At 42.7% G+C, this 27,890-nt stretch overlaps 1 protein-coding gene across 1 annotated transcript in view; it reads left to right on the forward strand.

The window, feature by feature from the left end:
- BIN2 (bridging integrator 2) overlaps positions 1–27,890 on the forward strand; it is a 52,414-nt gene that overhangs the window by 13,051 nt on the left and 11,473 nt on the right. The window contains exons 4-8 of the mRNA XM_040425916.1: positions 559–653; positions 8,104–8,199; positions 10,581–10,688; positions 19,598–19,683; positions 24,270–24,345. Coding sequence (XP_040281850.1) covers positions 559–653; positions 8,104–8,199; positions 10,581–10,688; positions 19,598–19,683; positions 24,270–24,345 — 461 coding nt within the window. The remainder of the gene's footprint in view (positions 1–558; positions 654–8,103; positions 8,200–10,580; positions 10,689–19,597; positions 19,684–24,269; positions 24,346–27,890) is intronic.

Consider the following 27,890-nt stretch of genomic DNA (forward strand, 5'->3'; position numbering starts at 1 on the left):
ACATTTATTTTTGAACAGTACACTTGTTTTGAGATACCACTGTGCAAATCATTTTTATCTTTTTTTTTTTTTGCTTATTTTATTTTTATTATGAGGATGGCAGGTGATTTGAATTTTTATATATTTTTTTTACTTTTTATACTTGTTAAAAGTCCCCCTAAGGGACTTAAACACGCGATCATCAGATCACTTCTCCCATAGACTGAGTGTGAAGAGTGCGTGTGTGCAGAATAGGAAGAAAGGAGCCATCCACTGCCATGGCTTATCTATTGTACGTTTAGGAGAGAGAGAAAAAAGTTCAGCATGACCGATACCTTTTTTTTTCTAATATGTCAAATGCTAGCCAAAGATGACAGTTACAGTTCATTAGATGGTTGGTCAGCCCCAATAAAAACACCTTAGTCTAATTTGTATGGCCTTCTTATGATACAGATTACCAGTTCTTGAACATTATATTTTATTCAAAATAAAGTATGTTTATGTTTGCATGAATTTATATAATATGGCACAAATTGTAGAGCTCCTAACCTGTACATGTGATAACCTGCTTATTTTCAGCAATGCATGAAAGTTCTAAGAGATTATCAGAAACCCTTCAAGTCATCTACAGACCAGACTGGGATGGATATGATAACCTGAAAGCAATTGTAGAGGTAAATTGTGGATTATTTACGTATGAATTCACAGTGGACTCTCTACTGTACTCTTTGTGTGATTCATTCAATCAAAACATTCCAATCCATAAAATAATGTCAGATAAATAACCATATTGAGGTTGTATAAATATATATTCTGAGGTTTCGCTCTGGTAGACATGATTAGTGGACGCAGTATAGAGGCAACAACAAGTTATTTGGATCAAACAGTTCAGTGTTTTATTCACACTTTAGGCAAGCGACAAAGCCAGCAGTCATAAACAAGTCTTGCGGTGTTGGTAGTAATTCACACCTTACGGCAATTCTGCCTCAAAGAGTCCCTGAGCATAGCAGCGCCAACCTGTTTTCACGCCAAACAGGTAGCAAGCCTTCAACCAGACACAAGGCTCCCAGATCCCAACACAGAGACCTCTTCTGAGCCCAGCTGCCTATTTAAGGACAGCCAGGTGCTGCCAAAACCCAGACCGGCACTTAAAATCCGGTCCGGTATTTGACCTCACCTGGCTGTAAATCAGCCCAGCAGCACATGCTGGGAGGAAAATGCCTGTTTTCCCAGACCAAACCTCTCACTGTGTCACGATATGTACAGCATATGGTAAATGCATCCAATGTCTGTGTCAATGACATCAAAAACTGTATCACTTTTTTCCACCAAATTAAGACAGCATACACTTGGGAGAAGCATTTTCATGGAGACTGCACACTGTAGTGTACTGTGATTTTTTTCTGTGTCAGTTTAACATCCAGTCTGTTTAGTTTTAGTAACATCAGTCAGTCCAGAAGCTATGGCTGAGGTCAGCATTTGGAGACACTGAGATAGAAATGAAATGTGGACAGCCGTGGGGTGTATGTGTTCACCACTACTGAAATCTCTGCCTGCTAGGATACAGTGTAGATTTCAAGTACAATTTACATTACTTCTCTGTCATAAATTTTAATAAATATGTCTAGGCCCTGAACCCCTCACTTAAATAGTGGGCAATATAGCGTAGATAGATAACCGTGACTTGAGTGAAACTTGGGGTGGAACGAAGGGAAGGGTTAGAATGTTTTTTTTCTTTTTAATTCTTTAAATTGCATACTGACTTATGCGAGAAGTCTCTGAAGTATCTGAGGCCTATCACACCTATGTTCATGTTGCAGGGCTCCATAGGAACATAAATCATTGCAATCTGTGGGAGAAGCGAGTTGATGATCACATGCTCAAGTAAAAAAAAGTAAAAAAACAACAACAACAAAAACATTTTAAAATATTGTGAGATAGTGACAGATCTCACAGAGGTTAGAGGCAAGGAAGGGGTGGATAGTCTGGTCCACACCCCTAGTCCACCACAGGTGAGACCAGCTGGAGGTGCTCAGTCTGGCATAAAGCGCCTCCCAGTGTGTCAGTCTGAGGAGGGAGAGCGAGACTGTTTTGTGAAGCAGAGGCTCAGTGTGTGGTCTCAGTCAGGAGGACTGAGGGGCCACAAGGCTTTGAATAGCCTGAAGTTTGGGGGACCTAGCGACGCCTAGAGAATGAGGGCTGCACGGCCAGCGTCTGGAGAACTACTGGGCCACACTCCCCCAAAAGGTACTGGAGTTGCCACAGCCTGGAGGCTGCTGTATTGATGTTGGCTGAGGAAAGCCGCATATAATGTCCATGTGTGAACTGTGCTCTACGAGTGAGGTAGGGACGTATTTTGTTTAGGTAGCGCCTAGACGAGCAGGGGTTTATTTGTGTTTTAAGTGTTGGCGGTGCGGGAACCTCACCCCACCCAGTGATGTATAACTGGACTATCCTTTGTGAGAAGACTGTCAAAATAAATGCACAGTTTGGACATGAAAATCCGTTGTCTGGTGAGATATCTGTGAGTGTGACCCCCTGAAAAGAGACGATCCCTTACAATATATAAAAACACTTTACGAGTTCGGGTACCCAGACCCGAACCTGGACTTTTTCACTGAAGTCCGGGTTCGGGTGATTTTATTATTTTCTGTTATAACACGGTTATATCGTAAAATAATAGTATTCTTAAGATAGTGTAACATTCTTAAGGAGTGATCCCGGGTGCAGTGCTCAGCGGTGACCTGTGGTCGGTGCTTCCCATTTCACCGCTGCGGTCCTGGACTCTGTTTCTGTAGGTGGTATTGTTTTTGAGGATTCCGCTCCACAGCTTCCACTCAGCCCTGGACACAGCATAAGTTCGGCTGCTTTCGTATTACACTGCTCTAAGGGCAGAGCGCATCACTCCCTGGGCTGTGTGGGATAGGTCAGGTGATCTTGCTGACCAACGCTGGCTCTCCTGCAGGTATTTAAGTGGCTCAGGCCCCTTCCCAGATGCCTCAGTGTCAAGGTCCTTGAGTTTGCTGGTTCCTGATACTATACCTCATTCCTGGACTCTGCTTATTGTCCGATCCCTGCCTGCTTGCCTTATCTCTCCTGCTGCCGACCCGGGTTGTCTGACCTGTACCTGTGCCACCTGCCCTGACCTTTTGCCTGTCTGACTACGCCTCTGTCTCATCCTTCGGTACTGCACTGTTGCTCCTGGTAATGACCCCGCCTGCCTGACTACGCGTGTACATCTGGTACCCAGGCTCGGACTGGCCCACAGGGGTAGAGGTGAATTCCCCAGTGGGCCCCTGAGCAGGGTGGGCCCCTTGTCTTCCGCCTCCTGCACAAAGGGCACATGACAAAGTAGACTTACTGCACTAAATATAGATAAGCACTGTACAGCACCTCAACCATCCTAAGTTTATATAAAAAACTGAGTAGATTATTTAAGGAACTCCCCAATTTATTATTATAGACACGTTCATGTGGCTGAGATGACTTCTAGGTTCAGAGGCAGGACAGCCAGTATCCCCCTTTCCCAGGGACCTGCCTCTCAAAATTGCTGCAAGGACCCCATAATCAATCATCTGGTAGCATCTTGCTGCTGTGTGAGCAGGTAATATTTGGATGTATCCATATGGTGGGCCCCAAAATAAATTTTACTGGTGGGCCCTAGACCAGCTGCCACTGACTCTGGGATTGCTCAGGAGTAGCCCCTGGCAACTACCCTAATGGCTCAAGTCTATCCTCACCATCTGAGGCTCTAGTGAAAACCAGGTAGTTGCTTAGACACGCCCCTCGGCAATTCCTCTCCAATATTTTCATCCCTTCCATCTTTGATTTTCGCTGTTACTAGGAAAGTGGTGAATGCCGAGGACTGGACTCCTGAGTCAGAGGCAGCCTTCGTCCAATTAAAGAAGTTCTTTGCTTCCGTACCGGTTCTGCGTCACCCAGATGTCTCCCGCCAATTCTTTCTAGAAGTGGACACCTCTTCCATAGGAGCCGGTGCTGTTCTTCTACAGAGAGGTTCCAAGGGCAAGATGATTACCTGTGGGTTCTCCTCCAAACTCTTCTCACTGGCTGAGAGGAATTACTGTATAGGAGACAGGGAACTTCTAACCATAAAACTTGCCTTGGAGGAGTGGCGTTATCTGTTGGAGGGGGCCCAGGATCCGGTGATAATATTCACGGATCACAAGAACCTCACATACCTGCAGACAGCCCAGCATCTGAACCTTCGCCAAGCCAGGTGGGCTCTCTTCTTCTCTCGTTTTAATTTTGAGTTGCACTTTCGCCAGGCTGAGAAAAACATCAAGGCGGATGCTCTGTCAAGGTCATTTGATTTCGCAGACCAGCAGGAGGAGCCCCAATTAATTGTAGATCCTGCTCGCTTGATCACAGTGGCTCCTGTCCTAGTAAGAGACATTCCTCCCGGGAGAACATTCGTGCCATCTGCCAAAAGTAAACGTATCCTAACGTGGGGCCACAACTCCAAACTGGCCGGTCACCCAGGTATTTGCAAGACCACAGAACCGGTGTCTCGCCACTACTGGTGGCACACATTATCCAAGGATGTGCGTGATTATATCTCTGCCTGCACCGTCTGTGCTCAAAATAAAATCTCCAGGAGCACACCGCCTGGTCTGTTGTTACCGCTACCTGTTCCTGATGCTCCATGGCAACACATTGCCATGGACTTTATTACAGATCTGCCCTCTTCGGCCGGATGTACCATGATTTGGGTGGTCGTGGACCGCTTCTCCAAGATGGTGCACTTCATTCCTTTGACTGGATTGCCCTCGGCTGTGGAGCTTGCTAAACTATTCGTGAAACATACTTCTGACTTCCAACTGCTAGAAGTTGACCTGGACTTCTCCTCCGGTTATCACCCCCAAACCAACGGGCAAGTTGAACAGGTCAATCAGATATTGGAGAATTACCTTCAGCATTTTGTTTCAGCTCAACACGACAACTGGGTACAATTGTTACCTTGGGAAGAGTTCTCCTACAATAACCATACTAGTGAGTCTACGGGATCATCTCCTTTCTTTGTCGTTTTTGGACAGCATCCTCGTACTCCTCTCCCTGTTCCTATATCTTCTGGGGTACCAGCGGCAGATTCCTCTTTTAGGGATTTTTTGAAGATCTGGCAGGACACCAAGATTTGCATCAATAAAGCAGTGACCCGCATAAAGACGTATGCGGACAGGAAAAGAAGAAAACCGCCTCAGTTCTCACCGGGAGATAAGGTATGGCTCTCCTCCAGAAACATCTGTTTAAGGGTTCCTAGTTTCAAGTTTGCCCCTAGGTTCCTGGGACCATTCGTAGAGTTGAAGAAGATCAATGAAGTGACCTATAAGTTACGGCATTGTGTCCCCAATGCTTTCCATGTATCCTTGCTCAAACCGGTAGTCCTTAACCGCTTCTCTACAGCTTTGTCTATGGCGACTCCGGTGTCTGAAGACTCAGAAGAGACATTCGAGGTCAAGGACATCTTGGACTTCAGGAAACGTGGTAAGAAAACCTAGTACCTGGTGGATTGGAAGGGCTTCGGAGCCGGAGGAGAATATTCATGTTCCGGACCTGATAAAGAGGTTCTTGTCCTGATTTGGACTCAAGAAAAGGGGGCGTAAGGGGGGGTACTGTAACATCGCTTATCGCCGCGGTCCTGGGCGCCACGCTCAGCGGTGACCTGTGGTCGGTGCTTCCCATTTCACTGCTGTCGGTGCTTCCCATTTCGCCGCGGTCCTGGGCTCTGTTTCTTTAGGTGGTATTGCTTTTGAGGATTCCGCTCCACAGCTTCCACTCAGCCCTGGACACAGCATGAGTTTGGCTGCTTTTGTGTTACACTGCTCTAAGGGTGGAGCGCATCACTCCCTGGGCTGTGTGGGCTGTGTGCGCTGACCAACCCTGGCTCTCCTGCAGGTATTTAAGTGGCTCAGGCGACTTCCCAGATGCTTTAGTGTCAAGGTCTTTGAGTTTGCTGGTTCCTGATACTCTTGTGTGCTCCTTATCTATACTTCGTTCCTGGACTCTGCCTATTGTCTGATCCCTGCCTGCTTGCCTTGACTCTCCTGGTGCCAATCCGGATTGCCTGACCTGTACCTGTGCCGCCTGCCCTGACCTTTTTTTGCCTGTCTGACTACGCCTCTGCCTCATCCTTTGGTACTGCACTGTTGCTCCGGGTAACGACTCTGCCTGCCTGACAACGCGTGTACTTCTGGTACATACCTAGGTATCTCCTGGTCCACCTGGATCAGCTGCCACTAACTCAGGGATTACTCTGGAGTAGCCCCTGGCAACTACCCTAATGGCTCAAGTCTATCCTCACCATCTGAGGCTCTAGTGAAAACCAGGTAGTTGCTTAGACACGCCCCTCCAGAGTATAGGCAGTGGGTGGCACAGTGGGTTCACACCCGCTGATCCATGACAGACAGAATGCAAAACAATATGGCCATTTAGGTATAAAAAAAAAAAAAAAGAACTCGCCTCATCCACCTGATCGCACTGCAGCAGCTTCTTCTATCTTCACTGAACAGGATCTGCCAAAGGACCTGTGATGTGCGCAATGACGTCACTGCTCTATCCCACGTGGTGACGTCATCACGCATATCGCAGGTCCTTTGGCAGGTCCTGTTCAGTAATCCCAATAAAGTATAGGGCTCCAACAAATTTAATGCACTCTGTATATAGAATAACAACTATAACGCCTATAGAGAGACACAACATAGAGTGCTACCCCAATATAAAAATGTAAATTTTATTAGTTCAAATACATAAAAGTATATACAATATAGTTGGACACAGTGGCGGTCAAGTACACATAAAAAACACACTGTCCGCATGTATATATCATAAACTACTGGGATGCAAGTAATAACAATAATAATAATAATAGCGATATCCTGAACCTAATATGTCTCATACAACTTAGTAAAGTGCATAGTGCAAAACATACTGTTTTCAATGGTACAAAAGATCAGGAAAATATAAAACAATAACAAAGTGATCAAAGCATACCAGTAGTGAGTAACATAAAAATAATACCGACCAGTGATCATAAACCCCCGACATTCGTTTCGCATCTAGCTTCTTCAGGTTCTGTTCAGTGTAGATAGAAGAAGCTGCTGCAGCGTGATCAAGTGGATGAGGTGAGTTGATTTAGTTTTTTTAACCCCTAAATGGCCATATAGTTTTGCATTCTGTTTTAAGAATGCTATTATTTTCCGATATAACCATGTTAAAACAGAAAATAATAAACTAAATGTCGGGTCCCCATTGACTTCAATGGAGTTTGGGGTCAGGTTCCATGGGTTCGCTTATCCCTAATCATAGACATTTTTACATCCCAAAATGCCAGAACTATTAAAATATAAATGAACTTATCTCTTACGGTGAAGCTGTAACAGGAAAGAATTCAAAATTGACGATTCACCATTTTCGTTACTTTACTTTCCAAAACAATTAACAAAAATTTATCAAAAAGTCATACACAATCCAAAATGTTATCAATTTATGCACTTTACGCAAGGAAAACTATATAATTGTGGTATTGCTGTAATCGTACTGATCTGTAAAATGAAGGTAATAGGTCAGTTGTACTGCATAAGGAACGCCATAAAAAGGAAATCCATAAAACTATGGTAGAATTGCGTTTTTTTCCAATTCCACCCCACTTGGAATTTTTTTTCCAGTTTCCTACTACATCACTTGCAATATAAGATAGTGCCATTAGAAAGTACAACTTGTTCTGCAAAAATAACAAGCCCTTGTCTGTGTGAAAGGAAAAATAAAAAGTTATTGCTCCGGGAAGGCAGGGCATAAAAGACAAAAAAAACTAAAATGGGTTTTCGCCCAGTCCTTAAGGGGCTAGGCCACTTTTACACAATGAGTATTTGTTGAATATTTTGCATCAGTATTTGTAAGCCAAAACCTGAAGTGAAAGTATAATGGAAAGCTTCATGCCTCTGTTTTGTTTTGGACCGACTCCTGGTTTTGACTTAATTACCGATGAAAAATATCAACCCAATACTAACCATGTGAAAGCAAATTGTCTATTGTATATTATCTACTAATCAGACTATGTGTGAATCATTTTGCTTTCATGTATACTGAGCTTTTATGATTTCTTTTTAGAACAATGACCTTCTCTGGAGTGATTATGAGGAGAAATTAGCTGACCAGGCCGTCCACATCATGGAGAATTACATGTCTCAGTTCTTCGACATGAAGGTGATATAATATTGAATAAAAAAATTACTGGTTGCTGAATTGTTTAAATATGCGGTAATTTAATTATGAAAACTCATAAATTCAAGAAGGGAATACATTTAAGTAGAGAATACGCCACACTGAAATCACAGAATTGACAAATCGAAATTTTAATCGGTAGGGGTGACAGTGTTGAGACCACCTCCGATTGCTAACATGAGGAGAAAGAAGCACTCACACAGAGTGCCCTCTATCCTTGCTGATGAACACACAGTGTACCTCCTCAAGCTTCTAAACTCATGTAGAGGTTTTAGTGCCAGGTTTAATTTAAAAAAAAAAAAAACACGTTCATTATATACTGCAATGTGCAGTATCCCAGGACTGGGTTTGTACTGTTGTAATGTTTTGCAATCATAATGTAATGCAGGGGTGGACATACCATATGTACAACCTGTGCAGCTGCACAGGGGCCCAGGAGGTAGGGGGGCCACCGTCATCTTAAAAGTTACTTTCTGCTGCCTGTTAGACTGTATGTAATGGACTGAGCTAAGAAATTTCATTTTCAGGCATCTGTGGATGGCTTGAGAGGCATTGAGGGGCTCGATAGTGAGCGGTTTTAGAGCAAGGGGCCCCTTAGCTGGTCTTGCACAGGGGCCCTCTCTGGTCTGGTCTTGCACAGGTCTGTGACTTTGATGTAATGCAACTTACATCCAGTATGTTCATGCAGGAGCTAGGTGTGGCCATAACTAACAATCCCGATCCAGTTCTCTCTGCAGCTTAGGGTGTGGGCCTCACCCCCAGAATATTCCAGTCAGAGTAGCTGTAGAGAGGGAGAGGGAAAAGTGCTCCTCTTCTGAATTCTCCAGCTCCCAAGCCCTTGTGCCTCTGGCACCTCCACTAGCTCAAGGAGATAAAAGCAAGAGAGAGCTAGAGGAAGATGATTTGCATGGCTACAGCGAGAGATAGTGAGAAACAGCAAGGTAAACAGGTTTAAAGCATTCCAGACCATGCTGCTGCAAAGGGGAAACAAGTTAAGAATCCTATGCACCCCAGAATAGTGAACACTACAGCCATGTTTGCCAAAACAGAGCCATTAGCCAAATATCCGTGTAGCAGATTTTTTTTAGCCAGAGTAATCCGAGGGCCAATGCTGTTCTCATCTGCTTAGCTCATGCTGGAAGATCTGGGAAGACTTTGCACTGTGTAAAGAGATTTGCTGGATGTACTTCAACTTCTGTCCTGCAAACAGTAAAGACAGACTTTTCTTAAGTTGAATCTGGCCTGATCTCTAAACGCTCTTGACACAACACATAGGCCATTGCATTTCCATCATGTGCCCTGCCTAGCACCCACATGGACATTAAAACTATGGGCTGCCCCGAACTACCAACAGACAGGGAGTCCACGGCTAGAGGGAGTGCCCTGAGGCAACATAGGGTGTCCCTTCTTCACTGCACCGACTCTGGGGAGCGACACATTATCATCAGGGCCACTACCACTCCCATGCCTTGCTCCTCAGAGGCTTGCTGCACTTGCTTCCAGGAGACAGTAAAATGCTTTCTAAACATGCCATAGAGAGGACACAGATTGCTTATGTTTCTGGAGTCACATTCTCCTTCACATGCTTGATATATCTCTAGAGGGAACTTGCTACTTAATAAAGTCCTGTGATTACAGCAGCCTCTGCACTGACTGAAGCAGTGTGTAGGAACTTTGAATACGCTCACATCTTCATTGGAAGCTCTTTCAAAGCATGTGTCGCAGATTCTGTCATATTTGCTAGACAAAATAGCACAGCATGCAGCAATATTTTTCAAGAAAAATAAAAGACACTATGACAGAACCGCTCAGACCACTTCATAGATCATTGGGGTCTGTGGGGCACTGGTGGGGTTCTTAATGTGACAAAAGCAGCTCTCTCTTTTTTTTCTGCTTCTGTGATGGAATAAAAAAAAACATAAAAGACAACTCAAGTATTAAACTCAGTGTCAGTTTGGCATATGTGCTGGGAAAGCTCCCAGTACATACGCCAAACATATCCATAGGGTCTCATTCATGCAACATCCGTATACCTTTTTTAATAGTAAGGAAAAGCATAGTTAATGCTTTTCTATGCAGTTAAAAGAAATAGTATACCAGACACAATGTGAATTGATCCTAACATGTCAGATAAGGTTACAGCAACCTGCTAGGGAACTAGGAGGAGATCAAATTTTTATTTTTCACTGGAGGTACAATGAAATTACTGTTCACAATTCACCCAGACAGTAAGTAAATGGAGTATACAGGCATGAGACTTCAGTTTTAACTAGATCTATTATAGGTTTTAACAGGACTAAAAATGGTCAGCAACAGCTACAGTACATTCTGGTACTTACTACACTGTATTTTTACCTGTACAGGAAAGAATAGCTAAGCGTGGGAGAAAACTGGTGGATTATGACAGTGCAAGACACCACCTGGAGGCATTGCAAAATGCTAAGAAGAAAGATGAGGCAAAAATTGCAAAGGTAAGAGCAATGCCGATCAGCCACTATCAAACATTTTTTCAAAGTTTTATCTACAGTACGTTGAATAAAATCCCAAAGCCTGATCTCCATGTCATCCATGTCATCCATGTCATGCTGTGTATATATGAGCTCCACTCCACTTCTGCCCAAACAGTAGAGAAAGAGCAGAGACTTCACATGTCGTTACCCTAATATGCCAATAAAGAGTGCCATTTTGCCTTGGGGAGTTTCAGGTGCTGGAACTCTCTACACCTCATGGGCACGGGAGCAAACAAATAAATAACTTCAGCTCACCCTTACATGCCACGGCCGTGCACGGAAACCCCGGCTTAGGGAACAATCCAGCCAAAGTGCAAAACTGCGAAAATTCCAGCAATCAGGCCACTGTGAAAATTCCAGCGTTTATTGCATCATCTTAAAATCCATTAGCCAACCGGAGAGAAAAACGGTCTACGTGTTTCGACATAAGGTCTTAATCACGACCATAGTACGTTTACACACTGGTTTAAAATCAGTACTCCACAATCCCCCTCCCCTCAACAAGTGTTGCTAATTAATCACAACATGGGAGTAAGTATTGTGGAGAAATTGGGACACAAAATTCTTTTGTACAAACGATAAAATAAATCAAATTTAACATAACCCAGCATTGCAGGAACTATATTAATATTCAAAAATTAAATCATATCTACTATTCATGCCGTTGGGGACTCTGCTATTTAAGGACAAAAATTCAGAATGACTCCCTATTAAAAAGTAACCTGCTGGTATCACCCCCTCGAACTGGTCTTTGAATTTTCTTAATCCCCGTGACATTCAGATCAGTAACGTCCCCCTTGTGGACATCTCTGAAATGTCTGGATAACATGGAAATATTTACCAATTTGGTGTTTGAGACATCAGAGAGATGTTTCCTAAATCTCATCTTGAGGCTGTTGGAAGTACACCCTACGAATTGAGTATGACTCCGTTCCGTGGTCCGCAAAAAAAATATAACCTGTCCTATTCTTGTCCGTTTTGCGGACAAGAATAGGCAATTATATTAATGGCTGTCCGCGCCGTTCTGCAAATCGCCATCGTGTTTTGCGAATCCGCAATTTGCTGACCACAAAACACACAACGGTCATGTGCATGAGGCCTTAGTAGCATGTGACTTCTCCAAAAATAAGCAAGGAGATAACATAGAAGCTAGGGTGGGGGCTTTTTGACTGACAATGTTAATCCCTGAGGTCAGAATATTCCGCAAACTATCATCTTGATACAAGACAGGGAGATATTTTTTCATAATACCTTGCCCTTTCTTAAACTGCCGACTATATGATGTCACGACTCTCACTTTATTTTGTTTTATTTAATTTTGTTCATTATTTTTATTGTTTAAAATTTTCATTAACATTTACTTTGGCGTTATAATTATGATTTATCAAAGTTTGGCTACATGCACACGAACGTTGTTTGTTTCCGTGTCCGTTCCTTTTTTTTTGCTGATAGGACACGGACCCATTCATTTCAATGGGTCCGCAAAAAATGCGGACAGCACACGGTGTGCTGTCCGCATCAGTATGTCCGTTCCGTAGCCCCGCAAAAAAAATGTACTATTCTTGTCCGTTTTAGGCATTGTTACAATGAATCCGCAAAAAAAAAAATGAATGGCATACGGATGTCATCCGTTTTTTTCTTTGCGGATCCGCAATTAGCAGATCGCAAAACACATACGGTCGTGTGCATGTAGCCTTTGTCTGTCGATTCAGCTGACTTTCTCTCTGGCCTGTTTGAGAATATGTTCACTATACCCCCTAGATCTAAATCTACTCTAGTGCAAGACTTTCTTGTTCAAAAAACGAGTCTTCAGAACAGTTTCGCTGGATTCTAATGGTCTCCCCAAAAGGAATCCCATTAATCACATGTTTGGGATGGCAAGAAGGAGTTGGCAGCACAGTATTGCTGCTAGTATGTTTCCTATAATAGAAAAAAAAAAAAAGAGTGTTTAATGTCAAGAAAAGGGATGTCTTTGGTAGTGATGAGCAGCATAGGCAATATTCGTTTTCACTGTATTTTGCAAATTTTTAGTCTAATATTCGCTATAAATTCGCAAGTTCTAGAATTTGTGATCATCAGTCATTATTTTCTCGATTGCGAAAATCGACAATGTAATTTGCGCGTATTGCGCGCGCAATACAGGCGTGTCTCACTTTTGCTACATTTTTCGAGCTGCTAGAAGAAGCCCCTGCACTAGAACCTATCAGCTACACTATATCAGGATCTAACCTACACTGACTATCTCCCACTAACTATCTGTATTATATACAGTCAGGTCCATAAATATTGGGACATTGACACAATTCTAGCATTTTTGGCTCTATACACCACCACAATGGATTTGAAATAAAACAAACAAGATGTGCTTTACCTGCAGACTGTCAGCTTTAATTTGAGGGAATTTACATCCAAATTAGGTGAACGGTGCAGGAATTACAACAGTTTGCATCTGTGCCTCCCACTTGTTAAGGGACCAAAAGTAATGGGACAATTGGCTTCTCAGCTGTTCCATGGCCAGGTGTGTGTTATTACCTCATTATCCCAATTACAATGAGCAGATAAAAGGTCCAGAGTTCATTCCAAGTGGGCTATTTGCATTTGGAATCTGTTGCTGTCAACTCTCAAGATGAGATCCAAAGAGCTGTCACTATCAGTGAAGCAAACCATCATTAGGCTGAAAAAACACAACAAACCCATCAAAGAGATAGCAAACACATTAGGCCTGGCCAAAACAACTGTTTGGAACATTCTTAAAAAGAAGGAATGCACCTGTGAGCTCAGCAACACCAAAAGACCCGGAAGACCACGGAAAACAACTGTCGTGGATGACCGAAGAATTCTTTCCCTGGTGAAGAAAATGCCCTTCACAACAGTTGGCCAGATCAAGAACACTCTCCAGGAGGTAGGTATATGTGTGTCAAAGTCAACAATCAAGAGAAGACTTCACCAGAGTGAATACAGAGAGTTCACCACAAGATGGAAACCATTGGTGAGCCTCAAAAACAGGAAGGCCAGATTAGAGTTTGCCAAAAGACATCTAAAAAAGCCTTCACAGTTCTGGAACAACATCCTACGGACAGATGAGACCAAGATCAACTTGTACCAGAGTGATGGGAAGAGAAGAGTATGGAGAAGGAAAGGAACTGCTCATGATCCTAAGCATACCACCTCATCAGTGAAGCATGGTGGTGGTAGTGTCATGGCGTGGGCATGTATGTCTGCCAATGGAACTGCTTCTCTTGTATTTATTGATGATGTGACGGCTGACAAAAGCAGCAGGATGAATTCTGAAGTGTTTCGGGCAATATTATCTGCTCATATTCAGCCAAATGCTTCAGAACTCATTGGACGGCTCTTCACAGTGCAGATGGACAATGACCCAAAGCATACTGCAAAAGCAACCAAAGAGTTTTTTAAGGGAAATAAGTGAAATGTTATGCAATGCCAAGTCAATCACCTGACCTGAATCCGATTGAGCATGCATTTCACTTGCTGAAGACAAAATTGAAGGGAAAATGCCCCAAGAACAAGCAGGAACTGAAGACAGTTGCAGTAGAGGCCTGGCATAGCTTCACCAGGGAAGAAACCCAGCGTCTGGTGATGTCTATGCGCTCCAGACTTCAGGCTGTAATTGACTGCAAAGGATTTGCAACCAAGTATTAAAAAGTGAAAGTTTGATTTATGATTATTATTATGTCCCATTACTTTTGGTCCCTTAACAAGTGGGAGGCACATATGCAAACTGTTGTAATTCCCTCAAATTAAAGCTGACAGTCTGCAGTTAAAGCTTGTTTGTTTTATTTCAAATCCATTGTGGTGGTGTATGGAGCCAAAAATGTTAGAATTGTGTCCATGTCCCAATATTTATGGACTTGACTGTATATGAGCTAACTAACTATCTAATGCAATTGGATAAGAAATAGGATCCAGATGAAAGCACAGGGCACAGCAATGACACTGCTCTCTCTTCTCAGAACTGCAAATAACAGCAGAAAATGGCTGCTGGGGAGGTTCCTATATAGTAAGGGGTAGGCAACTTTCATATTGGTTGCTAGGGATGTTACTAAGCGCTGACAAAGAGATTGCAGCCTTCTCATTGGCCCACAAGCAAGAAGGGAGGGTACTGATGAAAAAAAGAAATCTAGAATATTCGCGATTACGAATATATAGCACTATATTCTATATCTTCGCAAATTCTAGAAGTGCCGATAAAAATTTGCGATTAGAATATTTGCGCTCAACACTAGTCTTTGGCAGAAAATGAATATTTATGTTACATATTCATGTTACAAGACCCCCCTCCTGCCATGGAATAAAGTTACCTGCCTACAATCGGTTAGTGCCGCTCGTTTTTGTTTTCTCCTCTATTTAACATTCATGTTACAAGACATCCCTTGATTAAGACTTTATGTCGAAACACGTAGACCGTTTTGCTCTCCGGTCGGCTAATGGATTTTAAGATGATGCCATAAACGCTGGAATTTTAACAGTGGCCTGATTGCTGGAATTTTTTAATTTTTACACTTTGGCTGAGCTATCATCTACTGTCAGAATATACATTATACTTACTGTACTTTACACCTCATCATAATGCAAGTGCATCCTCCAATGGCACATGTTTTTTTTGTGGCATTTTGTTTATCACACCCAGAACATGCTGAGTTTTGGGAAAGAAACACCACTGACCCATAAATGCAAAAACAAAAAAACTCACAAACAAGCACTGGGCTGCACTATATTTCTGGTCACAGTGATTTAAAAAAAGCCAAACATTGGGAAAAAATGCAATAAAAAGATGCCATTTAAAAAATAACTCAAGGACGCTAAAAACGAAACAAAAAAGCTTTATTATAATGTAATGTTAAAACTGGGTAGGAAACACTCTTACTAATTTAACACTAATCCCTTTTAATTAAAAGATACCGTATATATTGTACCTGCATGCTTGATAATGCAACCCCTGTATATAGGATTGCCCCTACTTCTAGTTCCAAGGGGTACAACAGGTCAGCAGTATGTATAGCACACCTAAACAAGGGCAGCCCCCTGATACTGTCCTCGTTCAGTGTCAATATCATTCGTGAGGGTCCCGGTGGAGGATGATTATGTATTCCTGGTTAAGGCCTATTGCACACGACCGTATGGCTTTTTCAGTGTTTTGCGATCCGTTTTAAACGGATCCGTTGTTCCGTTTTTTGTTTCCGTTGTGTTTCCATTTCCGTTCCGTTTTTCCGTTCCGTTTTTCCGTATGGCAAATACAGTATACAGTTATTTCATAGAAAAAATTGGGCTGGGCATAACATTTTCAATAGATGGATCAGCAAAAAACGGAACGGATACGGAAGACATACGGATGCACTTCCGTATGCATTCCGTTTTTTTGCGGACCCATAGACTTTAATGGAGCCACGGAACGTGATTTGCGGCCAAATATAGGACATGTTCTATGTTAAAACGGAACGGAAAAACGGAAAAACGGAAACGGAATGCATACGGAGTACATTCCGTTTTTTTTGCGGACCCATTGAAATCAATGGCTCCGTATATGGACCGTATACGGACCGCAAAAAACGGCCAGTAAACGGGAAAAAAAAACGGCCGTGTGAAAGAGGCCTAAGACTGCTCTAACACTCAGTGTAAGGCCTCTTGCACACTTGCACACGACCGTATGGTTTTGCGGTCCATTTTAAACATCCGTTTTTCCAGTTTTTTGTTTCAGTAGTGTTTCCGTTTCCATTACGCTTCTGTTCCGTTTTGCAGTTCCGTTTTTCCGTTTGTGATCCGTTTTTTGCGGATCGCAAACTGAAACGGAAGTATACAATAATGTTTAGACAGTAAGTACATAAAAAAATTGGGATGGGCATAAAATTTTCAATAGATGGTTCCGCCCAAAACGGAACGAATCCGGAAGACATAACGGATGCATTCCGGATGCATTCCGGATGCATTCCGTTTTTTTTGCGGAACCATTGACTTGAATGGATCCACGGAACGTGATTTGCGGGCAATAATAGGACATGTTCTATCTTTGAACGGAAATACGGAAACGGAATGCATACGGAGTACCTTCCATTGTTTTTGTGGACCCATTGAAGTGAATGGTTTCGCATACGGACCGCAAACGGAGCCTAAAAAAAAAACGGAACGGAAACGGAAAAAAATACGTTTTGTATGCAAGAGGCCTAACTCAGATACTCCACACCACCTGTACAACAGACACTAAAAAAAATAGTATCACCACATGTATCCCTCACTAATAACTTAAATGAAACATAGTAACTAAGTATCGCATGCTAATTCAGTCTGATATAACTAGCTAAAGTCAGGCTCAGGCTCAACACGTTTCTGGTTCGAAAGAACCCTCATCAGGAGCCCTTTTGTTACTAAAGCTAAAGCCTATTCCAACATACAGACAGACAAACATAGATGCGCGCCCGCCACCTCTGCAAGTGGCTGCGTTTCCTGCACTATTGCACCCTTGAGGCGGCCGCCGACTCTCAGTGATTTAAATGATATAGCTCCGCCCATTGTTACCGACGTGACCATACAGCCGCAACAACACCGGAGATAGGAGCGCATCAACTTAGCCACTCCCCTTCATAACGCTCTTAAGGGTACATTCAAGTGTGGCAAATGCATTGCCTGCAGTTCAATCAAAAGGGGTAGCACCTTCACAAGCACACATACAGGCTATTCCTATGATCAGTGTCAGGCTGGAATACCTAGGGCCCACCAGTAAAATTTATTTTGGGGGCCCACCGTACAGATACATTCAAATATACACTGCGTGCAGAATTATTAGGCAAATTAGTATTTTGACCACATCATCCTCTTTATGCATGTTGTCTTACTCCAAGCTGTATAGGCTCGAAAGCCTACTACCAATTAAGCATATTAGGTGATGTGCATCTCTGTAATGAGAAGGGGTGTGGTCTAATGACATCAACACCCTATATTAGGTGTGCATAATTATTAGGCAACTTCCTTTCCTTTGGCAAAATGGGTCAAAAGAAGGACTTGACAGGCTCAGAAAAATCAAAAATAGTGAGATATCTTGCAGAGGGATGCAGCACTCTTAAAATTGCAAAGCTTCTGAAGCGTGATCATCGAACAATCAAGCGTTTCATTCAAAATAGTCAACAGGGTCGCAAGAAGCGTGTGGAAAAACCAAGGCGCAAGATAACTGCCCATGAACTGAGAAAAGTCAAGCGTGCAGCTGCCAAGATGCCACTTGCCACCAGTTTGGCCATATTTCAGAGCTGCAACATCACTGGAGTGCCCAAAAGCACAAGGTGTGCAATACTCAGAGACATGGCCAAGGTAAGAAAGGCTGAAAGACGACCACCACTGAACAAGACACACAAGCTGAAACGTCAAGACTGGGCCTAGAAATATCTCAAGATTGATTTTTCAAAGGTTTTATGGACTGATGAAATGAGAGTGAGTCTTGATGGGCCAGATGGATGGGCCCGTGGCTGGATTGGTAAAGGGCAGAGAGCTCCAGTCCGACTCAGACGCCAGCAAGGTGGAGGTGGAGTACTGGTTTGGGCTGGTATCATCAAAGATGAGCTTGTGGGGCCTTTTCGGGTTGAGGATGGAGTCAAGCTCAACTCCCAGTCCTACTGCCAGTTTCTGGAAGACACCTTCTTCAAGCAGTGGTACAGGAAGAAGTCTGCATCCTTCAAGAAAAACATGATTTTCATGCAGGACAATGCTCCATCACACGCGTCCAAGTACTCCACAGCGTGGCTGGCAAGAAAGGGTATAAAAGAAGAAAATCTAATGACATGGCCTCCTTGTTCACCTGATCTGAACCCCATTGAGAACCTGTGGTCCATCATCAAATGTGAGATTTACAAGGAGGGAAAACAGTACACCTATCTGAACAGTGTCTGGGAGGCTGTGGTTGCTGCTGCACGCAATGTTGATGGTGAACAGATCAAAACACTGACAGAATCCATGGGTGGCAGGCTTTTGAGTGTCCTTGCAAAGAAAGGTGGCTATATTGGTCACTGATTTGTTTTTGTTTTGTTTTTGAATGTCAGAAATGTATATTTGTGAATGTTGAGATGTTATATTGGTTTCACTGGTAAAAATAAATAATTGAAATGGGTATATATTTGTTTTTTGTTAAGTTGCCTAATAATTATGCACAGTAATAGTCACCTGCACACACAGATATCCCCCTAAAATAGCTAAAACTAAAAACTACTTCCAAAAATATTCAGCTTTGATATTAATGAGTTTTTTGGGTTCATTGAGAACATGGTTGTTGTTCAATAATAAAATTAATCCTCAAAAATACAACTTGCCTAATAATTCTGCACTCCCTGTAATAAATAATCTAACAAGTTTTTTATATGAACATAAGCTGTTTGAGGCGCTGTACATTGAATATATGTATGTAGTGTACTAAATCTAATGTGTTATGTGCCACATGTGCAGGGGGTAGGAGACCAGGGGCCCACCTTACTCAGGGGTCCACCGGGGGATTCCCCTGTACCCCTGTGGGCCAGTCCGAGCCTGCCTATGATATTAGATCATTTATTACCTGTAGGACTGTGGGGTTGGTATACCTTGCCACCTGCTCATGTGGGATCCAATATGTAGGGAGGACCCTGAGAGAATTCAAAATATGCATTGGGGAACACCTGGGCGATATGTCCTCATCCTGTAGTAACCAGGAACTAATGAGAAAATGATGTAAGTCAATAAGGAATAAGCGGCACCGCAATGGATGGTAGGTTTACCATTTTGCACATTCCCTTGTAATTATCTAAATGAACAGTGCAGAATATAATGTATTTTTGGTAGCTTGCACTTAATCATTCAAATGGTTGATTATTAAGGTAAATCAATATTTTGTTTAGGCAGAAGAGGAGTTCAATAAATCTCAGATTATATTTGAAGATATGAACAAAGAATTAAGAGAAGAGCTGCCAATTCTCTTCAACAGGTACAAATCGGGGGAGCAAAACTTACTTTAAAGTGTAACTGTCATGTATTTTTGCTAATGTGTAGGGACTGTGATAGGGAACTTTTTTGTAATATACTTCATTTAGAAAAATCCTACATTTAGGCCTCATGCACACGACCGTTGTTCTGGTCCGCATCCGATCAGCAGTTTTTGTGGCTCGGGTGCGGACCCATTCACTTCAATAGGGCCGCAAAAGATGCGGACAGCACTCCGTGAAAATTATGAGGCATGTCCTATTCTTGTCCGTTTTGCGGACAAGAATAGGCATTTCTACAATGGGCCGCCTGTTCCGTTCCACAAATTGCAGCAGGCACACAGGCGGCTTCCGTGTTTTGCGGATCCGCAATTTGCGGATCGCAAAAAATGGAACGGTCGTGTGCATGAGGCCTTATAGTAGAAAACTTGGCCAGAAATATCCCTTAGCAGCATTCTCTTAAATGAGCGTTGCTAAGGCACATCCATCTTCCTAAGGCCTCATGCACACGACCGTTCAGTTTTTTGCGGTCCGCAAATTGCGGATCCGCAAAACACGGAAGCCGCCCGTGTGCCTTCCGCAATTTGCAGAACAGGAGGCCCATTGTAGAAATGCCTATTCTTGTCCGCAAAATGGACAAGAATAGGACATGTTATATTTTTTTTGTGGGGCCAAGGAACGGAGCAACGGATGCGGACAGCACACAGAGTGCTGACTGCATCTTTTGCGGCCCCATTGAAGTGCGGACCAGAACAACGGTCGTGTGCATGAGGCCTAATTCAGTACAGTACAGTACTGACTAGAAAGACGGGCTGGGCTGGAAGCTGCCAGGCTTCTACCCTCACTGCTCCCTCATAGTGGACAGTAGATTAATATCTTTAGATATATATGCAAACTGTTGTAATTCCTACACCGTTCACCTGATTTGGTTGTAAATACCCTCAAGTTAAAGCTGACAGTCTGCAGTTAAAGCACATCTTGTTCGTTTCATTTCAAATCCATTGTGGTGGTGTATAGAGGCAAAAATGTTAGAATTGTGCTGATGTCCCAATATTTATGGACCTGACTGTATGTGTGTATATATATATATATATATATATATATATATAGTACAGACCAAAAGTTTGGACACACCTTCTCATTCAAAGAGTTTTCTTTATTTTCATGACTATGAAGGCATCAAAACTATGAATTAACACATGTGGAATTATATACATAACAAACAAGTGTGAAACAACTGAAAATATGTCATATTCTAGGTTCTTCAAAGTAGCCACCTTTTGCTTTGATTACTGCTTTGCACACTCTTGGCATTCTCTTGAGGAGCTTCAAGAGGTAGTCCCCTGAAATGGTCTTCCAACAGTCTTGAAGGAGTTCCCAGAGATGCTTAGCAGTTGTTGGCCCTTTTGCCTTCACTCTGCGGTCCAGCTCACCCCAAACCATCTCGATTGGGTTCAGGTCCGGTGACTGTGGAGGCCAGGTCATCTGGCGCAGCACCCCATCACTCTCCTTCATGGTCAAATAGCCCTTACTTTCAAAGTTTTCCCAATTTTTCGGCTGACTGACTGACTTTCATTTCTTAAAGTAATGATGGCCACTCGTTTTTCTTTACTTAGCTGCTTTTTTCTTGCCATAATACAAATTCTAACAGTCTATTCAGTAGGACTATCAGCTGTGTATCCACCTGACTTCTCCTCAACGCCACTGATGGTCCCAACCCCATTTATAAGGCAAGAAATCCCACTTATTAAACCTGACAGGGCACACCTGTGAAGTGAAAACCATTTCAGGGGACTACCTCTTGAAGCTCATCAAGAGAATGCCAAGAGTGTGCAAAGCAGTAATCAAAGCAAAAGGTGGCTACTTTGAAGAACCTAGAATATGACATATTTTCAGTTGTTTCACACTTGTTTGTTATGTATATAATTCCACATGTGTTAATTCATAGTTTTGATGCCTTCAGTGTGAATCTACAATTTTCATAGTCATGAAAATAAAGAAAACTCTTTGAATGAGAAGGTGTGTCCAAACTTTTGGTCTGTACTGTATATGTGTATATATATATATATATATATATAGGTCTTTCTCAGTGATCAGTGTGGCCAGCGCTGTCAGTGAGCTCTTCTCCTGTATTCCCGGCACGCTGTCAATGGGAGGCAGGGCAAGCTGTTCTACTGTATGCAGAGACAGTTATATTATATAACTGTCTATATATATATATATATATATATATAACACAAATAGTGCAGCAGCACAGTCAGAATTAGTGAACTGGGTGCAATTCCCCACAGAGGTCGGCCCTTCCTCCACGATGTATACTTAGCAAAATGACGAGGCAGCACTTCCAGCTTTAGGTGAACGGGTGAGGACCCCAAACTTTATTCCAAGCGACGTTTCGGCCTGCTCAATGAGGCCTTTATCAAGCTGATAAAGGCCTCATTGAGCAGGCCGAAACGTCGCTTGGAATAAAGTTTGGGGTCCTCACCCGTTCACCTAAAGCTGGAAGTACTGCCTCGTCATTTTGCTAAGTATATATATATATATATATATATATATATATATATATATATATATATGCAAACAGGCAGCACTCTCAAGTTAATACAAAATAATAATAAATGTATTTACCCACGTGGACGAGACGATTCATCTCAATGTTAGAGCCTTTCTCAACAGGGGTGCACCTAGCCTTTCTGTTGCCTGAGGCGAAAACTGAAGCAGCGCTCAGCCCCCCCCCCCCCCCCATACAAATTTCTTAACCTAACCCTTTGCCACAATGAAAGTGCTCATTGCCCATGGCCCTGCCAGCCTCTTGCCCCTAATACACGTGTTGTCTCTACCTCACCTATAGAGCGCCGTTCACACATGGGATTAGATCCGGCTTCCTCAGCCATATATACGGTCCAGCAGCCTCCAGGCTGTGACTACACCAACACCCTTGGGGGGAAGATGGTCCAGAAGTCCTCCCGACTCTGACCGTGCGACCGTCTTTCCGTAGGCGTCGCTGGGCCCCTTAAACTTCAGACTTTACAAAGCCTCGTGATCCCTCAGCCCTCCAGGCTGAGACCACACAGAGCCTCTCAGGCTCCCTTCTCTTTCAGGCTTCCTCAGCCTTTATCCCCCCAAGTCATACACAGAGGGTTGTTTTATTCCTCCTTGATTACAGCAGCACGCCTCATCTGCGATCATCTCCGGCAAAAGACAATACATGTAGTGGAAGGGTGTGGACTGGCAGATCCCACTTCCAAACCTATCCCCCAGTCTTCATGAAATCCAGCCCAGAACAACATCTAGACAAAATTATCTCAGCAAACTCCACTTTGCTGAAACCACTGCAGCTTTCTGGATTTCAGTTACAGTGACATGAAGTAGGAAATGGATGGAGTGGCTGCCTCGCCTAGTCTGAGAGAGTTATCTTGACTAGCCGCATGGGCTGCTGGTGGGGGCCCATTCAAAAATTTGCTGTGGGGCCCAGTCAGTTCTAGTTATGCCACTGATATACAGTAAACAGCTGCTATAGATTTCTGGCTTCATTTGCACCAGAAAAGTGACGTAAATGCAAATGAATTTGTTGTGGCAGTCGGTCACACTTCCTTACCACCCTTGCCACACCCCTTTCTGAAAAGTGGTAGGCTACAAAAATGCCACTTTCAACTTTTTTTTTTAAAAAGTCAGAAACCCACAGTTTGCGATCTTTTAACGCCAGTTTTCTAGTGCAGGGAGATGATAACTCTCCCCTTATATGTTGTGCAATTCCTCTACTATACCTCCTGGAAATATATGAATACATTGACATCTGGATGTTATCATTTGGGGGTGTATCCCTGCACAGCCTGAAATTGACCAACCAGTGCTGATAATGCCCGACTGAAACACTCCTTTAAAAGCTGTTAAATTTATTTATACGTTTCTTGGAGAAATAACAGAATAGTACAGTGCAAAGGTCCAAAGAAAGATGATCCAGGATAATTTGTTAATTTATTGGGAACACAGTTATTTACTAAAACTGACATGTCCTAAAAGGGTTGTCTGTGTTCTAGATATGGATGGCCCTCAGGACAGGTCATCAATATCAGATCGTTGATGGTCTGACACCAGGCACCCCCACAAATCAGCTGTTCCAGGTAGGCACCAGCAGGAGGGACCTTCATGACCAATACGCAATAGACAGAGGTTTCTGCCTCTGGCTCCATCCACTGTGTCATTTCCAATCTGCAGAGAACAGATGATCAGTAGGGGTGCCTGGTGTCAGGCCACAAAACCTTCTGATATCGATGACCTTATCTGAGGATAGAGCTCGGACAACCACGTTAAGACATGTAGGGTTTAGGTGAGGTCTGAAAAGAGCTTATTATTCCTTATGTTATCATTTGAAAAAATTACATTGGTATGTGTTTAGAAAGTCACTGTTGCCATCTAGTGGTATTGATTGTTTCTACTGCACTTTACCTGATCACAAAGGCATTCGACCTGCTCAATCTCATCTGACTTTTTATATCTCTACTTTTCAAATGTGTACATTTTTGTATGTTCTATAAATATATTTATAGTTCTCATTGCTCTTTTAACTTATGCTTTCTGTGTTCTGCAGTCGAATTGGATGTTATGTGACTATTTTCCAGAATATTTCCAATCTTAGCGATGTTTTCTACAAGGAGATGAGTAAGGTATTGTAAAATAACATTTGATCATATGTCACAAGCAGAAACTGGAACATATCACTTTGTGGTTAGTTGAATGCTGTATGTTTGCCGCTATTAGGTTCCCCAAAGAAATCAGATGACAGTGAGATTAGAATACACCGCATCTCTGACATCTCACACAAAGAACTGGAACTCTTACACCAAATTAGGCTCAATTTTCACTCACATTGCAGTCTTACATAGTACCTTTGTCTCCTGTTGACCCCTAAACAAACAGGCCCGTTTGGGTCTAAAGGCTAAGTATTTTTTTCCATGTTTTCATCATATCATTTTGAGGTTATTTTGCTGTTGACATACAGTAACTTTATGAGGAGTTTTCTTTTTCTAATGGAAAACAATGTATTGCAATGCACTGTACAATGGATCAAATCCTCAAAAGTTGAAGCCCCATAAAGGGACAAAAAAAGAAAAGTAAATAAACTGTTTTCTAAAAATGAAAAAATAAGTTTTCAGTAAAACACAAGTGCTCCTTACCCCTCATCAAGCCATTTACAATTGAAAAAAAATTATGAAAATAGACATATTTGGTAATACCAAGCCTTAAGGACCTGCCCTATAAAAATATCATGATCTACCCCGTCAGGTGAATGCCATAAAAAAATTATTAAAAACTGCAGCTATTTTTTGGTCGCCTTGCCTGCCATAAATGATAACATATAATGATCAAAAAGTAGTATCTACCCCAAAATGCTACCAATGAAAACATCACTTCATTCAGCAAACCACAAGCCCTCACACAAGACCATATTTAGAATTTTTTTTAAAAACGCAAAAACATTATTTATTCCCCCAAAAATGCGTAAAAGTAATAGTGGTAAAACGGTGGGAAAAAAATTTGGTAAAATTGGTATCTGACCAGCAGAATGAAGATTTAATATAAATTTTCCCACCCGGTGTACGGTGCAATAACAAAACCCAAAAAGCAATGGCAGAATTACTGCCTTTTCTTTATCACGCTTCCCAAAAAAACAAAATAAAAGGTGCTCAGAAAGTCATATGTACCCCAAAATGATACCAATGATAATAGCAACTAATCCAGCAAAAAATAAATACTCAAACAGATCTGTCTAAAGAAAAATAAAAAACATAGGCTCTCAGAAAATACCCAGAGGCTGTTCAAAAGCAATATGGTGCCTATAAACCAATCCATCAAAATCTGCTCAGCAGAAGATTTGCAAAATAGGCTCTGCCAGGAAGGCGTTAAGGGATTAGAGGAGATGTACACCTTTACAACCAGTTTTATTAATCTAATGCATTTATAATAAGAAATAAAGCAACTTTTGAAAGTACCGTAGTCTTGATTAAAAATGGCATCCGGGTACTGCAGTTTCCTCCTACACTCCAAAGACATACTGATAGGGACCTTAGATTGTGAGCCCCATTTGGACAGCCCGATGCTAATGTCTGTAAAGCGCAGCGGAATATAGTAGCGCTATATAAATGCATAAAATAAATGAATAACCTGTACAGCTGCTATGCAGATATGTGTGTCTCCATTGTAAGAGACTAACAAATTCTGCGTAGCCTGGTCCTGTAAAATTGCTATCTGTTCCCTGATTTTTACTAACCTACTGGATGCATGTTATCAAATATCTGGAGAGTGACTGCAGGATCAGACTAAGGACTCATACACACGACCATCGCTGTTTTACGGTCCGCAAATTGCAGATCTGTAAAACACGGCTACTGGCCATGTTCGTTCTGCATTTTGTGTAATGGAATGACCGCCCATAATAGTATAGTCCTACCCTTGTCAGGAATGCGGACAATAATAGGACGTTTTCTTTTTTTGCGGACATACGGACAAGTAACGCACATGACATGAGTCATTTTCATATTTTTTTCGGCCCTATTGAAGTGAACGGTTCCACGTACGGACCACACAAAAAAACGGAACGGACACAGACAAAAAAAACATTTGTGTGCATGAGCCCTAAACATGGTTTATAGACATGGAGACACATAAGGGGTGATTTACTCATTTACTAAGCTGAAATATGCCTAAATTAGGCGTATTTCAGGCGCAGATGGCAGCGCTATGGATAGTTGCGCCGCTATCTGCAACTTCGTCCCGCTCACGCCAGGTCTAAAATTGTGGGTGTGGCCTGGGCAGGGAAGGGGACAGGCCGTAAGGTCCATCTCATTCACCATTTTCTACTCCTGTTTTAGGCCTCTTTCGCACTGGCGTGTGCGGCCCGTGGTCGTGCTGCGGCCCGCAAAATGCAGGCCGCAATGCACGAGCACAGTCCGTGGGGCAGCCGCAGCGGATCGCGGACCCATTCACTTGAATGGGTCCGCGATCCGGCCGTTGCGCAAAAAGATAGGGCATGTTCTATCTTTTTGCGGAACGGAAGTACGGGATGAAACCCCATGGAAGCACTCCGTAGTGCTTCCGTAGGGTTCCGTTCCGTGGTTCCGTACCGCACCATTCCGCATCTCCGGATTAGCGGACCCATTCAAGTGAATGGGTCCGCATCCGTGATGCGGAATGCCCACAGAACGGCGCCCGTGTATTGCAGCCCGCATTTTGCGGGCCGCAATACGGCAACGGGCCGCACACGCCAGTGTGAAAGAGGCCTAAGGCGTAAAAAATGGTCTAAATGTAAGACAGCTTGGAAGTTGGCTTACATTTAGGCCTCTTTCACACTACCGTATGGCTATTTCAGTGTTTTGCGGTCCGTTTTTCACGGATCCGTTGTTCCGTTTTTTTGTTTTCGTTGTGTTTCTGTTTCGGTTCCGTTTTTCCCTATGGCAAATACAGTATACAGTAATTACATAGAACAAATTGGGCTGGGCATAACATTTTCAATAGATTGTTCTGCAAAAAACGGAACGGATACGGAAGACATACGGATGCATTTCTGCGTGCATTCCGTTTTTTTTGCGGACCCATTGACTTTAATGGAGCCACGGAACGTGATTTGCGGCCAAATATAGGACATGTTCTATCTTTGCACGGAACGGAGATATGGAAACACGGAAACGGAATACATACGGAGTACATTCTATATATTTTTTTGCAGACCCATTGAAATGAATGGTTCCGTATACGTAACGTATACGGACCGCAAAAAACGGCCCGCAAAACAAAACAAAAAAACGGTGTGTTCCTTTTTTTTTGCGGACCTATTGACTTGAATGGAGCCACGGAACGTGATTTGCGGGCAATAATAGGACATGTTCTATCTTTCAACAGAATGGAAAAACGGAAATAAGGAAACGGAATGCTTACGGAACACATTCCGTTTTTAATGCGGAACCATTGAAATGAATGGTTCCGTATATGGACTGTATACGGAACACAAAAAAACGATTGTGTGAACTAGGCCTTACACTGATGCTGGATACAACGAAGTTATGGCGCCTTCGTCGGATCCACCGCCAGCACAGGGCCGACCGGCATCTAAAGCGCCGGTTTTAATAAACGTGCCCCAAAATGGCAGAAAATTTTAAATGATAAATATCTGCAAAGCTTCTTTATATCAGATTCCAGCTTTTACTTTTCAGAG

The sequence above is a fragment of the Bufo bufo genome, chromosome 3, assembly GCF_905171765.1.
Source record: "Bufo bufo chromosome 3, aBufBuf1.1, whole genome shotgun sequence".
In the NCBI taxonomy this organism is placed as follows: Eukaryota; Metazoa; Chordata; class Amphibia; order Anura; family Bufonidae; genus Bufo; species Bufo bufo.